At 60.7% G+C, this 13,443-nt stretch overlaps 1 protein-coding gene and 1 non-coding gene across 9 annotated transcripts in view; both read left to right on the top strand.

Moving 5' to 3' along the window:
- ANK1 (ankyrin 1) overlaps positions 1-13,443 on the top strand; it is a 245,260-nt gene that overhangs the window by 223,577 nt on the left and 8,240 nt on the right. For 3 of the 8 annotated variants that reach the window (XM_024986485.2, XM_059882374.1, XM_015460891.3), the window contains 5 exons: positions 2,208-2,766; positions 5,778-6,015; positions 11,106-11,189; positions 12,105-12,245; positions 12,488-12,617. In XM_024986485.2, the coding sequence (XP_024842253.1) occupies positions 2,208-2,766; positions 5,778-6,015; positions 11,106-11,189; positions 12,105-12,245; positions 12,488-12,586 (1,121 nt within the window). In that variant the 3' untranslated portion in view covers positions 12,587-12,617. Of the gene's footprint in view, positions 1-2,207; positions 2,767-5,777; positions 6,016-9,741; positions 10,130-11,105; positions 11,190-12,104; positions 12,246-12,487; positions 12,618-13,443 lie in introns of those variants that run through there. The other 5 variants (XM_024986487.2, XM_024986486.2, XM_015460892.3 and 2 more) reach the window with 5 other exon arrangements.
- Positions 13,302-13,425, top strand: MIR486 (microRNA mir-486). Its single transcript, NR_031151.1, has one exon. It is a non-coding gene; the product is annotated as a microRNA mir-486 (primary transcript).

Raw genomic sequence — 13,443 nt, 5'->3', positions numbered from 1 at the left:
GGTAGGAGTAATGTGACAAATAAAAATAACATGTTGGATATATTTTCATGAGAGAGAACTCAATTAGTAATGGTAATAATGGAATAATGCTTTCAAGAATAATAACAAGAAGAAAACTAATTATGTGATTCTTAAACGGCCTGCTCATCTCTACCTGCAGAGGTTTCTGTGGAGGGTTGGAAGGCTGTGGCCCTGGTTTTCCAGTTCGGTCATAATCTCACACATAAGACTTGGTGTCACTATTGTGGGGGGCTCCGAGGCACACGTGTCCCCTACCCTCTGCTTTGTTCTTCCCAGTTTGGCCAGAGCTGGGGGGCTCCCTTGGTCCCTGTCACTGCACAGCCCTCCCGCCAGCCCACACCACCCCCAGACACCATGGTTTCTTCCTCCTTCTCCTAATTTGGGGATGCAAAACCATGTAGACGTGTAGGAGTCTTGTAGATCAGGCGGGAGGAAAGCTCCCATGGAAGATTAGGAGAGTCAAGCACATAGCTCACTTGCCTGCAACCTTGCACACCTGTCCTCATTAGCTGTCGCCGTTACACGACTTACGGGCCAGGTCATCCATCCTGGTTCCCGTGTCCCTCCTGATTCTGAAGGCTCCGCACGGGGACAGGCTTCTTGTCCTTGGAGTGGACAGTCCGGGGAACCAGCTGGGGAGATCGTGGGGTAGGTTCAGAGATGGAGGATCCAGGTGAGCTGGAGTCATTGGGAAAACGTCGTGAAAGAAAGAGGACGAAGAGAACCTGCCCCTGTGTGTGTGTGTGTGTGTGTGTGTGTGCGCACGCCTGTGTGTTTATAGTCCCCAACCCTTTAGCATGTATGGGGCCTGCCATGGAAGCAGACCTCAGTATTTTTTGGTGGGAGAAGTGAGTGAATGAGGACAGCTGAGCTCTGTCAGAAGTCTAGCAGCTGGAGGGCAGGAGCTGAGGCCCAGCTGGGCGTGAGGTGGGCCGGTCTGGCCAGGAGAGGGGCTGAAAGCCTGGATGCAGCAGAGGGGGCCGAGTGACGTCCGAGTGGTGGGATGGAGAGTGTGGACACTGTGTTAGGGGCTTCTCTGGGCTGCTGGAAGGGCCCCTGGAGGCCCTGCAGGGCAGCCCCACCCACGCCGCAGGTCCCTTTGGGCTCTGCTGGATCTTCAGAGGTTGTGGGCGCAGGCGTACTCCCGGGGCCCCAGACTACCTGGACCCAGTGGAGAATTTTGGCTTCTAGCCCTTCCCCTGCCTGTGGATCAGCACCGGCTCCAAAGCAAGGGCAGCGATCCCCTCCCTCACCGCAGTTAGAAGGGGCTTAGGCTCCTAACACACACACCGATCTCACACTCATGCCTGCGCCCCCACAGTATCCTGACATCTCCACACCAGACCCAGTCAGGAAACTGTCCGGGGTCGGGGTCCTGGCATATCCCCAGGGAATAGGCGTGAGACCAGGCGGCATGTCAGGGGCCCAGGCCCTCCGGCTCCCCACCCACGGGCTCGCGGCTGACCCCGCCGGAGCAGGCAGACTTGCGAGGGAGCGGTGATGTGCCTGGCACCTCGTGGGCCCTCTGACCCGGCCTCCCGCTGTTAACCCTGGAGTACTGCCCCGCACCCCCCCCCCAACCTCGGTGCCACTTTAGACCCTTCCCAGTTCCTGGAATCCATACGCCGCTGCTTGTAGACGGCTGACCCCATCCCAAACCTCCTCGGGGTTTCCCGTTTAACCACCGCGCCGAGGTCTGCGGATGCTCTTTGTGCTCGCCAGACCCCCACCCCCTACCCCCAGCAAGGGCACAGTCACCCACAGTGGCTCTGGGGTTGCCCCCCTCCCTTGGAGGTGCCTCCCTAACAGAGCACCCCCCGCCCAGAGCTGTGCCCAGGGGACCAGGGTGCAACAAGAGAGCAGCCCCTCCTTCCACGAGGCTGTCAGAAGGCTCGGGCGCAAGCCTTTGGATCAAGGTGTCTTGATCCCTGCTCTGGACTCGGAAGAGCAAGGGTTCCATTCTCTTCTCTTGGAGTCCAGCCCCCACCCCCGGCTTGCCCCGCGCCCCAGAGCCTTGTCATCTTGCCCACGTGCCTGGGCAGCAGCCGCAAGGCTTGGGCAGTCCCGCCCCGGAATGTGCATGCCCGATCGTGGCCAAGCCTGTGCGCTCGAGTGTGTGGCCCTGCACGTGCGCACGCATGACGTAGGGCGCCGCTGGAGCACGTCTCCTCTGTCTGCCCATCCAGGTTACTCCTCGCTGCAGGACGAGCTGCTGTCCCCCGCCTCCCTGCACTACGCGCTCCCCTCTCCGCTGCGCGCAGACCAGTACTGGAACGAGGTGGCCGTCCTAGACGCCATCCCCTTGGCGGGCACGGAGCATGACGCCCTGCTGGAGATGTCTGACATGCAGGTGTGGTCCGCGGGCCTCACGCCCTCACTGGTCACTGCTGAGGACTCCTCTCTGGAGTGCAGCAAGGCCGAGGACTCGGACGCCACCGGGCACGAGTGGAAGCTGGAGGGGGCGCTCTCCGAGGGACCCCAGGGCCCCACGCTGGGCTCTCTGGACCTCGTGGAGGACGACACGGTGGATTCAGATGCCACAAATGGCCTTATCGATTTGCTTGACCAGGAGGAAGGTCAGAGGTCAGAAGAGAAGCTGCCAGGTCATGAGAGGCAGGAGGACTCAACAGGTGCAGGGCAGGACTCAGAGCGTGAAGTGTCTCTTGTTTCAGGCCAGCAGAGGGTACACGCCCGAGTCTCAGAAACCCCCACCGTGAGTTGGGCGATGGACTCGAGCCAGGACAGGTAAGGGCAAGGGCTGGGCTGCCGGGCGGGGTGCCTTTTGCCATCCCGGGCTTCCGGGGGGGTCCTGTGCCTAGCAGCGAGTAAGGGGGAACTTTTATATGCTGCTGCCCCCCAAACCTTGTGTGCCAAACGCCCTGGAGGAAATAATTCAGTAAGGTGCCAGCTTGCCCCTGCACCTCCCAGCCAGCACGCAGGCCTCTGTGTTGTGATAAAGAGTGGAGCTGCGTCTGCAAAGGCCAGTCCTTCCCCGCCCCACCTCCAACTCCTGTGCAGCCCCCAGGAGAGAGGCTGGGGGTGTTGGGATGGGGAGAGCGATTGTCAGGCTGGGACAAGCCACGGCCCTGGCAGTACAGCAGAGCCGGGGGCCCTGGGCCTGGTCACTGCTGTGTCGATTGTTGAAAGCAAACCATAATTGGAAACCTAGAAGCTCCAGGGCCCAGGCAAGCGGGTGGGCAGTCACAGGGCCTGCATGTGACGGAACTGATAAGGCTGCCCTTTCTAGTTACGCCTGTCCGGAGGAGTGAGGCCAATTGGGCTTATCTGGGCGGGACAGAGCTTCAGCTGTTGAAGATGGTTCCTCTCCTGGGTAGCTCCTGGCCACGCTTCCCGCCATGAGAAGGCCTGGGACCCGGCCAGGCTGGCAGTGCAGGTGGAAGGGCCTCGTGCGCCTCGGTGGACACAGAGTGTCCAGGCCACGCCCATGCGGTGGACAGCCCACTGCACCCTGGCGCTTGGGCTAAGTGCAGAGGGGTCTTGGGGCGAGAGCGAGACAGACAGACGAGTGACAGGTATCACCGTGGCCTCTGGGGCTGGCCCAGGAAGGGCGTGGCCGAGGCCCTGTCCTCCCTGTTGCTTTGCTCCTCAGTTTCCCCAAAGTACACGGTTCCTGTGCTCCCGGGAGGCCGCGGCCACCCCCGTGGAGCTCAGGTCCAGCCTGACCGTGGGAAACCTGCTCCCCTGTCCCCTTCCCACCCGTGTCCCCCTCCCAGAAGCCCCGGCAGATGGCGCCTCCCCAGGGAGGAGCCGCTCAGTGTGGCCCCATCCCCCAGCAGGATGGAAAACAAAGCCGTTTAGGAGACAGGATAGCCGGGATTCATTCAGTGCCGCAGATGAACCCTTTGATTCTTGAGGAAAATTGGGCAGGCTGAGCGGTGAGGATCCACGGTGAAACTGGGCCTCCCAAGCACCTGTAGTGACCCTTGGCTTAACAAGCATGGACTGGATGCCCGTGTGTGCTGGCCACTGCACCGCTGTGACAGCAGCGTCCCTAGACAGGGACCAGGGGCCTGGCGGCCAAGCCTCAGAGCATGACTGGCGGGCTCTGTGACCTGGGCCAGCCCTCCCGTGGGGACAGATGGATTTCATTCATTCACCCGACAGTGAGTATTGAGGCCAGCTGTGTGCCAGGCCCCTGTGCAAATGCCTCCAAGCCAGGGTTGTGGCCTTAAGCAAAACACTGTCGCCACCCGCGAGACATTTGTGTTCTTGTGCAGCGGTCCCCAATCTTTTTTGGTAGCCAAGGACCGATTTCGTGGAAGACAGTTTTTCCATGAAGTGGGGGTGGCGGGGGGGATGGTTTGGGGATAATTCAAGTGCATTGCATTTATTGAGCCCTTTATTTCTATTCTGATTACATCAGCTCCATCTCAGATCATCGGGCACTGGATCCTGGAGGTGGGGGCCCGTGTTCTAGGGAGGGGAAACTGACAATAAACAGATAAAGTAAATGGATTGGAAAGTAATTTTAAAAAAGAAATGCTCATTAGTGCCAAGTGCTGAAAAGAAAAAATAAAGCAGGAAAAGGGGAGGGTGGAATTACAGAGAAGGCGGCCAGGGGCACCTGAGAGTGACTTGGAGGAAAGACGTAAAGGAATTCAGGTGACAAGCCCTGTGAGCATCTGAGCAGAGGTGCCTCAGAGGCCCTGTTGGTGCAAAGGCCTCAGAGCAGAGCATGCCCACCGCACTCCAGGGACAGCGAGGAGCTGGCTGCACCTGGAGCAGGATGATCAGGGAGGTGGTGGGGCCTGACATGGCAGGCCTTGGGGTCCTAGAAGGACTGTGGTGCTTCTTGGGTGGGATGGAGAACCGTCAGAGGGTTCTGAGCAGAGATCCAAGGTGATCGGGCCACAGCCAGATGCGGTCAGGGGTAGACGCAGGGAGATGAGGTGCAGGAAAGTGACGTGGACCCAGATGGTTGGCCAGGGGTAGTCATGCTCAGGATGTATTTTTGGAAGTGGAATCCCAAGGATTTGCTGGCAAATAAGATATAGTGATTGAGAGAAAGAGGGGGTGTCCCAGAGGACACAGGTGTCCTTGAGCTGACACCTGCAGGACCCAGGGTGCCGTCTGCTGCAGGGTGGGGAGACAGCTGGGGAGGATGCCCTCGGTGAGGACTTGAGCCCGCGAGATGCCCATCAGAGACCTCCAGGCAGGTGTCAAGGAGGCCGTTGGACACACAGGCCTGCAGCTCAGGGACGAGCTGCTGGGGACCCACCGGTGGGCTTAAAGCCACAGGTTGAATGACCTCACCTGGGAAGTGGATATAGACAGGGAGAGAGGTCTGAGAACTGAGCTTGGGCCCTTCCAGGGTCAGACGCCGGGAAAGTTAGGAGGAGACACAGAGGACACTGGGAAGGAACGGCTGGCGAGGGAGGGAGGAGCCCGCACTTGTGTTCCTGAGGCTGTGGAAGAGCCTGCTTTGAGGGGCGGGGGGGTCATCCCACCTGCTGAGCCCAGCCGTGAGGACTGTGGGATGGGAGCACCATGGGGGGCTGGACGGCGGGTGTGGGGACCCCTGATGACCAGACCATCACGGGGCCACAGAAGCAGAGCCGTCCACTCAGAGGACAGGCCCAGCGGCACCGGTGTCCGCGTCTCTGGACGGGGCCGATGCTGTGTGCTGGTTCACGCCCTCCCAGCCTCCAGAGGGCAGGGCAGGCTCCAGACAGGGAGGACCCCCGAGAGAGGAAGCTGGGGGTGACGGGTGTCCTCGGTCTCTTCCCGGGGGCCAGGGTGCACGACTGGGATGCGGAAGGCTCTATCGTCTCCTACCTGCAAGAGGCTGCACATGGTTCCCGGCTGGAGGAGGCCCCGCTGGGCCCACACTTATTCCAGAGAACAGTCGGTGGCTCACCAGAGCTCGAGGAGGGCCCCGGGCCTGCGGCTGAGCAGTCTGAGGTCGGCAGGGAGCAGAGACCGCCCAGCCCCCAAGAGTGGACGCAGGAGGCTGGCAGCACCGTCTCCCTCCAGGTAAAGGTGGGCACCCTCGGGCAGGGAGGACCAGGGTCCCCGGCATCCACTTACTCGCTCAGACCCCCGCTGTGAGTGGTTTCTCTTTAAAGCCTGGGGCGGTGGCTTCTCTTTCTGTCTGCCCATCTGTCGGCCTCCGTGACCCCTCTGAGGGCAGGGAGGGGCTCTCCTTGATGGGGGTCCAGAGACTCCCAGGCACACCTATGGTGCCCCTTTCCCGCTCCCCACCGCCGGCCGCCCTTCATATGCCTAAGGTGGTCACAGGATAAGAGGGGGGCTCTGTAGTTGTTGTTCAGTCTCTCAATCGTGTCTGACTCTTTGTGACCCCATGCACTGCAGCACGCCAGGCTTCCCTGTCCTTCACTATCTCCCTCAGAGCTTGCTCAAGCTCATGTCCATTGAGTCGGTGATGCCATCCAACCATCTCATCCTCTGTCGCCCCCTTCTCCTCTTGCCTTCTATCTTTCCCAGCATCAGGGTCTTTGGAGGGCTGGTTTTGTTTTCTTTTTCTGTCATGTTTTAGGAAGAAGGGCTTAGAACCCAGAGGCCCGGCCGCTGGCTGATTTGGGTCTTACCCAGTCTTTGGGGCCAATAACCAGCTACTCTCCTCCAGGCCCCTGGGTCCCCTTGTGTAAATGGGGTAGAGAAAGGATTGTCGCCAGGGTTCCCTGGGGTCTCTGTGCCCATGCGGGTAGACCCCTGTGGGGACAGGCTGGGACAGCAGTGGAGGGCGGGGGCGACCCCTGCACAGGCTGTGGCCTCCACCCTCCCTTCAGTCCCCGCTACTTACTTTATTTATTCCGTTTTGTCTTGACTCCCCATTTCCTTGGACATCTGTTTCAATGTGTTTTTTGAAACCTTTTTGCATTGTGAAAAATTACAAATAGATACAAAACCGGGTAGGATAGCCTATCACCTTCCAGCACACACTTCCCCCTGACATTATCCTGAAACTAATCCCAGATGTCTTATGATCTTGCATGCATGCTCAGTCGCTGCAGTAATATCTGACTCTTTTCAATCCCATGGACTGTAGCCTACCAGGCTCCTGTGTCCATGGGATTCTCCAGGCAAGAATACTGGAGTGATTTGCCATGCCCTCCTCCAGGGGATCTTCCCAACCCAGGGATCGAGCCCAGGTCTCCTGCATTGCAGGTGGATTCTTTACCGTCTGAGCCACCAGGGAAGCCCAAGAATACTGGAGTGGGTTGCCGTTCCCTCCTTCGGGGGATCTTCCCAGCCCAGGGATCCATCCCTCCTCTCTCACGTCTCCTGCATTGGCAGGCGGGTTCTTTACCACTAGTGCCACTTGGGAAGCCCGTTATGATCTTGACATAATTTTTTAAAAATAATTGTATTTATTTGTTTACTTCTGGCTGCGCTGGGTCTTCGCTGGCACGGACTTTTCTCTGGCTGCGATGAGCGGGGGCCGCTCTTCCTTGCAGTGGCGTCTCTTGTTGCTCAGCACGGGCTCCAGGCGTGTGGGCTTCAGTCGTTGCCGCTCACGGGCCCTGGAACTCGGGCCCAGTCTTTGTGGTGCCCTGGGTTTAGTTGCTCTGCGGCATGTGGAATCCTCCCGAAGCAGGGATCGAGCCTGTGCCCCCTGCATTGGCAAGTTCGTTCTTATCCACAGAGCCACCAGGGAAGTGCTTGACATCGTTTTAGTTTGTGTTTGTATGAAGCGGGAGTCACCGCTCTGTAACATGTATCGATACTTTTAGCACATGCGTAGCGTGTGCTCTGCATCTCCCTGGTCCCTCGTCTTCCACGCGCACGTGTCCTCTTCCGCCCTCCCCTTCACTGCCAGCTTCTCCCCTCACCCCTGTCCCAGCCCGAGCCTTGCAGGTACCTCTGAGGACCCCAGGACCGGGTGGGCTCCACCATGGCCTGGGCTGCCGGCTGCCAAGAGGTGCCAGGAATTAAACAGGGTTTTATTTAGAAGCCGTCCCTGACAAGGACATGCCTCCGATGGCCGGGATGCTGCACCCGTTTTTAACCCCAGGCCACCCTGGCATTCTTGGTGGTCAGACTGCACCCATTTCTGCCACTCCTGGTCGTGCACACTTGTCCCAAAGCACCAGGCCCACCCCCCCACCCTGGGTCTGTGCCCCCCAGACCCAGGTCTGTGCACCGCGAGTCCTGGGGACGACACCGCATAAGAGCCTGTCTGGGCTCGGCTTTGTGGGGAGGGGGAGGACTGGAGAGAAGGCAGGATCCTGGAGAAGCAAACCCTCCAGGGTCATTATGCCCAGCTGCCTCGTTTACAGATAAGGAAACTGAGCCCCAGGAGGCCCGGTGTCAGGGTAGGGAGAGTCCCAGCCCTCCCGGTCCCAGGTCCCCGTCTAGGGTGGATGGGAGGGTGGACGAACTGTCTCCTCACGGTCTCCTGGGGCCCCGGGGAATGATTGAGAGGCCTGTTTAAGGTGACAGCGTGCAGAGCACCTGTTGACTGGTATTTCAGTGAGCCTCAAAGCTCAGTGGGGGCTGGGGGGTGGTGGTTACTGTAACTAGGGACCTTAGCCTGGAAGGCAGCCAGCCCCTCTCTTCGGCCCGGTAGGCAGCATCTGACCTTGGGCTCCTGGCCCAGGCTTGGACCCAGGGCTCCGGGGCCCCCTACATGTGCTGTGTCTGCATCCCTGGCACTCCTGTGTTGCGATGAGACAAGTCATTAACCTCTCTGTGCCTCCGCTGCCCTTGCGTGATGTGGGGACACCAGAGACACGACGGTGTTAATGTAACCGAGTTGATGTGTGAAAGGGCATGCAGAGCCCCGCCTGGGCAGTGGGCTGCGTGGGGTGAGGGCCGTCACAGTCCCTAGCGGTGGGTGGGCTCACAACCCACCCCTCATCTTGACGGCTGTAGAAACCGAGGCCCGGAGGAGCGCCCCCCCGCAACTCCTAGCCACCCCGCTAGGCCTCCAGCCACCCTGCGAGACCTCCGCAGGGTCAGGGTGCCAGTCCTGATTCTGGTTCTTCTTGCCATGCCCGCTGCTGCCCAGAGAGGAGCAGCCCTGTCCTGGAAATGGGACTCCTTCGAGCCTCAGCTGCTGGGCTGCCTTGCGGAGCCAGGCCTGCAGAGGCAAGTTGCAGGCGCCTGGTTCCTGGCCCTGGCGCTGCCAGCCCCGCCTGGGGAAGAGCCATGAAGGAGAGGCCCTAAATAGACACACTGGGACTCACTTGCATTTAGGATGGCTGTGCTGCCTAAGGCAGGGCAGGGGGGCCACCGAGGGCCGCGGGGCTCATGAAATCACATGGGCTCCCAAGGCCCCCGCCACCAGTGCTGGACGCCTGCGCTCCTGGGGCTGACCACTCACCCTGGGGGGGTGCTATTTTTGAAACAAACCCTGCACCCTCCAGGGTGTTAGCTGGCTCCACCCCACGAGCAAGCCAGTGGACATCCCCGTGGTCCTGGTGGTAGCCGCCTAGGACACACACCAGGAACCGCGTTCTGCAGACGTCTGATTTTTTTCCCGAGTCCTAAATGGGACCCTTTTCCTGGGCACAGCTAAAGCTGCCTCTGGCTGGCATAGGGGCGGGCTCTCGGTGGTGGGGGTGGGGGCAGCGTTGTTCAAAACGCCCTTTAACACGCACGTCCGGTGCCCGGGACGCACACACCTGCCGGCTTCCCTCTGGCCCTGCTGGACAGCCCGGGGCAGCTGGCTCAGGAGCTAGAATTACTGGGGCCTGACGTCAGCCAGGCCGGGGGCAGAGGCGGGCGCTCAGCCGGGCAGGCACTTGCGCGGCAGTTCCACTGTGGGGGCCCTGCAGCCTCCCGTGCACCGGGGAGAATGGAGCGGGTCCTGGGGGGCCTCCGGAGTCCCCGGGGAGAATGAGCGGCTGGCCCCACCGCCCTGGCTCCGCAGGCCCTGGAGGCCTGGGCTGGTGAGCAGTCAAGGATGTGGACCTTCGTCACCCAGCTCCTGGTCACCCTGGTGCTGCTGGGCTTCTTCCTGGTCAGCTGCCAGAACGTGGCGCACATCGTCCGGGGCTCCCTGGGCTTCATGCTCAAGCACGTCCACCAGGAGCTGGACAAGGAGCTGGGGGAGAGTGAGGGGCTGAGTGACGATGAGGAGACCATCTCCACCAGGGTGGTCCGGCGCCGGGTCCTCCTGAAGGTAACCTGGGGTAGGGGGGGCGCGGGGAGCACCAGTCCGGTTGCCCCGCAGGAAGAGAGGTCGGGCGGCCTGGCTGGGAGGCGCTGGGGATGTGCAGGCCGGAGCTGGGCGGCACTTTCCCGCCCTCCCCACCTCTCGTCCCTCACGATGGCTGAGAAGGATCCGCTCTGGGACTCAGGAGGCTGGCCCTCCTTCTGCTTCTGTCCACAACCAGCTCAGGGAGGCAGAAAGACCCCACCTCGGGGTGTGAGCGTCTGTGGCTGGGGTGTTCTTCCCCTTAAAGTGCCGTAGGAGTAGACGCCAGGCTCTCCCTCCCTCTCCCGGGAGCTCCTCCGTCAACCTGCATCATCGCCGCCCCTGTTTTCCCCATTCCGGGGCATGATGGCAGGGATCCGTCACTCAGCGCTCCCGTGAGCCTGGGCTCCCCTCCCGACCTCAGGCCCAGGGTCCCCAGGGGTGCCCGCCCCCCCACCCCCGGCCTCAACTTGGAGCAGCCACTGGAAGTCAGTCCAACTCACTTCTTGCTGAGTTGCGGTTTCCTGCCAGGGTGGGGTCTCATCAGACTCTGGCTGCTGCTGCTACTGCTAACTTATTTCCTTATTGGGCTTCCCTGATGGCTCAGTGGGTAAAGAATCCGCCTACAATGCGGGAGACCCATGTTCAATTCCTGGGTCGGGAAGATCTGCTGGAGAAGGGATAGGCTACCCACTCCAGCATTCTTGGGCTTCTCTTGTGTGGCTCAGCTGGTAAAGACTCTGCCCGCAATGCGGGAGACCCAGGTTCGATCCCTGGGTTAGGAAGATCCCCTGGAGAAGGGAACGGTTACCCACTCCAGTATGGCCTGGAGAACTCCATGGACTGAATAGTCTACGGGGCCGCAAAGACTTGGATGCGACAGAGCGACTTTCACTTCCCCTTTCTTTCCATCTCATCCCCCCTTATCCATCTCGAGTTTTCTACCTTCCTCTGATTCCAGGGGAATGAGCTTCAGAATATTCCAGGGGAGCAGGTGACAGAGGAGCATTTCACAGATGAGCAGGGCAACGTCATCACCAAGAAGGTGGGTGCAGAGTCCCCCCTGAGCTGGGCAGAGGGCTTTGAGCTCACCCTCAGCTTCTTACTACCCTAACAGCAGGGTAAGCCCGGCTCAGATGGGACGGTTCGGGTACCTGCTACAGTTCCAGACGTGGCGGTCCTTACTTTGCCTGATACAGCCTGAGCTCAGCTGGGGCGGCTGTGTTCCAGAAGGACGGGGCCCTGTGGATACAGCCCAAACCTAGTCCTGTGACGCCTGGCCCTGAAAACAGCTGTGTCACAGCAGTGTGGGGGTCCCCATGGGGCTTCCTGAGATAAAGAGGATGTGAGAACGCATGGGGTTGGCCGCAAGTTTACACCAGGAGCCGTGATTCTGCCGGACAAGGGCTGTGCTGGCTGAGGCTGAGCGGTGTGGCTCCAGTGCACACGCTCGCTTGGAGCAGGGCCCGGTCTTTCCTTTCACATGAGAAGCTTCACGCTTGTGCATGTTCTCACCTTCCCACTCCTTGCACACGGTCAGTGCAGAGCAGACAGTCATTGGCATGTTCAGATGTGTGACTAGGGAACAGACAGTCGAAGGGACAGACACGCCCTCCCCGTCAGGGGCTCACCGTTGTGCAGGGAAGACAGTGTAAACGTCCGTCACACACCTGCAGGCAGAATGGACCCCATGGGCTAGAGATGGAAGTCATAGCGTCAGACCCACTTGTCCCTGAGCCCCGCTGAGACCCCCACAAATTCCAGGCCTTCTGAGACTGCCCAGTGCGGGCTCCCCATCCAACCATGGGGATCAGAGGCCGCCCCTGACCTTGACCACAGGGAAGGGCACCTGGGGCCATAGCCCGCACCCACTGCACCACCCTCTGGGACCTGCCCCCTTTCAAGCTCTTCCTCGACGGCTTCTCCAAGCCCCCTCCTACCCTCCCTCTCACTTTTCCAGATCGTTCGCAAAGTCGTTCGCCAGATAGACCCGTCCGGAGCCGATGACACCCAGGAGCTTGAGGAGGTGATTTCCAAGGGGCCCCTGGAGGACCCTAGTGAGATGGAGGCGGACATTGATTCCTTTATGACTCACGCCAAGGTACTGCTGGGCCCGCGGCCTCCCAGGCCCTCACCCTTCAGAGGGCCCGGCCCGTGACCTCCGCTGACCCCTGCGCCAGCCCGCCTGGGGCTCTCCTCTCACCTGTCTGCCGGCTCCTCCTCGAGCCTCCTGGCGCTGGTGGCCCCGCTCCCGCCGCCTCCGTAGGGTGCCTGTCCTCTCTGGCCTTCCTGCCATCTCTCTGTGTGATCTGTCCTGCCTTCTGTCTGAACTGCTGTCTCCAGGTGGAGCTGAGAGGAAGTGGCCTGCAGCCGGACCTGATAGAGGGCAGGAAGGGGGCTCAGATAGTGAAGCGGGCCAGCCTCAAAAGGGGGAAGCAGTGATCTCCAGCCCCTCTTGTGGAATGGCCTCTTTGGAGGTAACACGGACATTAGTCTTGTCTGCATGGCCCGGTATCCCGCCGCCCCCACCCCCAACCTCCGCCACAGCCGCTCATTTCGCATCCCTATCCTTCGGACAACTCCCGCCTCTCCCAGCATGAAGTGGGAGGACCAGGCATCGCTGTGGTCTCCAAGCTCAGACTCCCGCTTACTAACGGTGCCCTCTGAGCCGTTTCCTCTTTGAGAGAACTGTCACAGCCTCTGCTGACCGGTTCCTCGGGAGTGCAAAAACAGACACAGGACACGAGCTTCCCTGAGTGAGGAGCACTGGGGGCATCTCCGTAGGATTGTTATCCTGGAAGCCCAGCCCATCAAGGGAGCCTGGGGTGGGCGGGGGGCAGGGCCTCGGAGGGCGCAGTGGGGTCCGCTAGCTGTGAGGTTTCGTGCACGTGCCCAGGAAGATCAGGGCGAGGCCTGGAACCCAGCTGTGCCTTGAACCTGGAATCCAAGGCTTCCATCCTCCTTGGTGTTTCCTGAAGTATGTGACTCCCTGGCTTTCTAGGAAGAGGCAAAGTTAACAACAGGAGGCTGTAGGGGTGACAGAGGCTGGGGGCGGGCGGTGCCTGGGCGTGATGTGAAGTGCGGGAGGAAAGGAGGCCGTGAGGACCAGGCGAAGGCTCTCCAGTGGGCTGAGCAGTGCTGGGCCGGGGGCTTCAAGGCCAGCTTGGACCTGCGTCCTCCCTGACGGGTCCTGTACTGAGCTGCCCCGAGGCCCTTCGCTGTGCCCAGCTCGGGTCAGCTCAGTACCGGGCGCGTCGGGGTGGGAGTCGGCCGGAAGCAGGAAGCACGTGGCCCCGGCG

This window comes from Bos taurus, chromosome 27 (genome assembly GCF_002263795.3).
Source record: "Bos taurus isolate L1 Dominette 01449 registration number 42190680 breed Hereford chromosome 27, ARS-UCD2.0, whole genome shotgun sequence".
NCBI lineage: Eukaryota > Metazoa > Chordata > Mammalia > Artiodactyla > Bovidae > Bos > Bos taurus.
The sequence above is the reverse complement of the archived record's forward strand: the minus strand, read 5'-3'. Positions and strand labels throughout refer to the sequence as shown.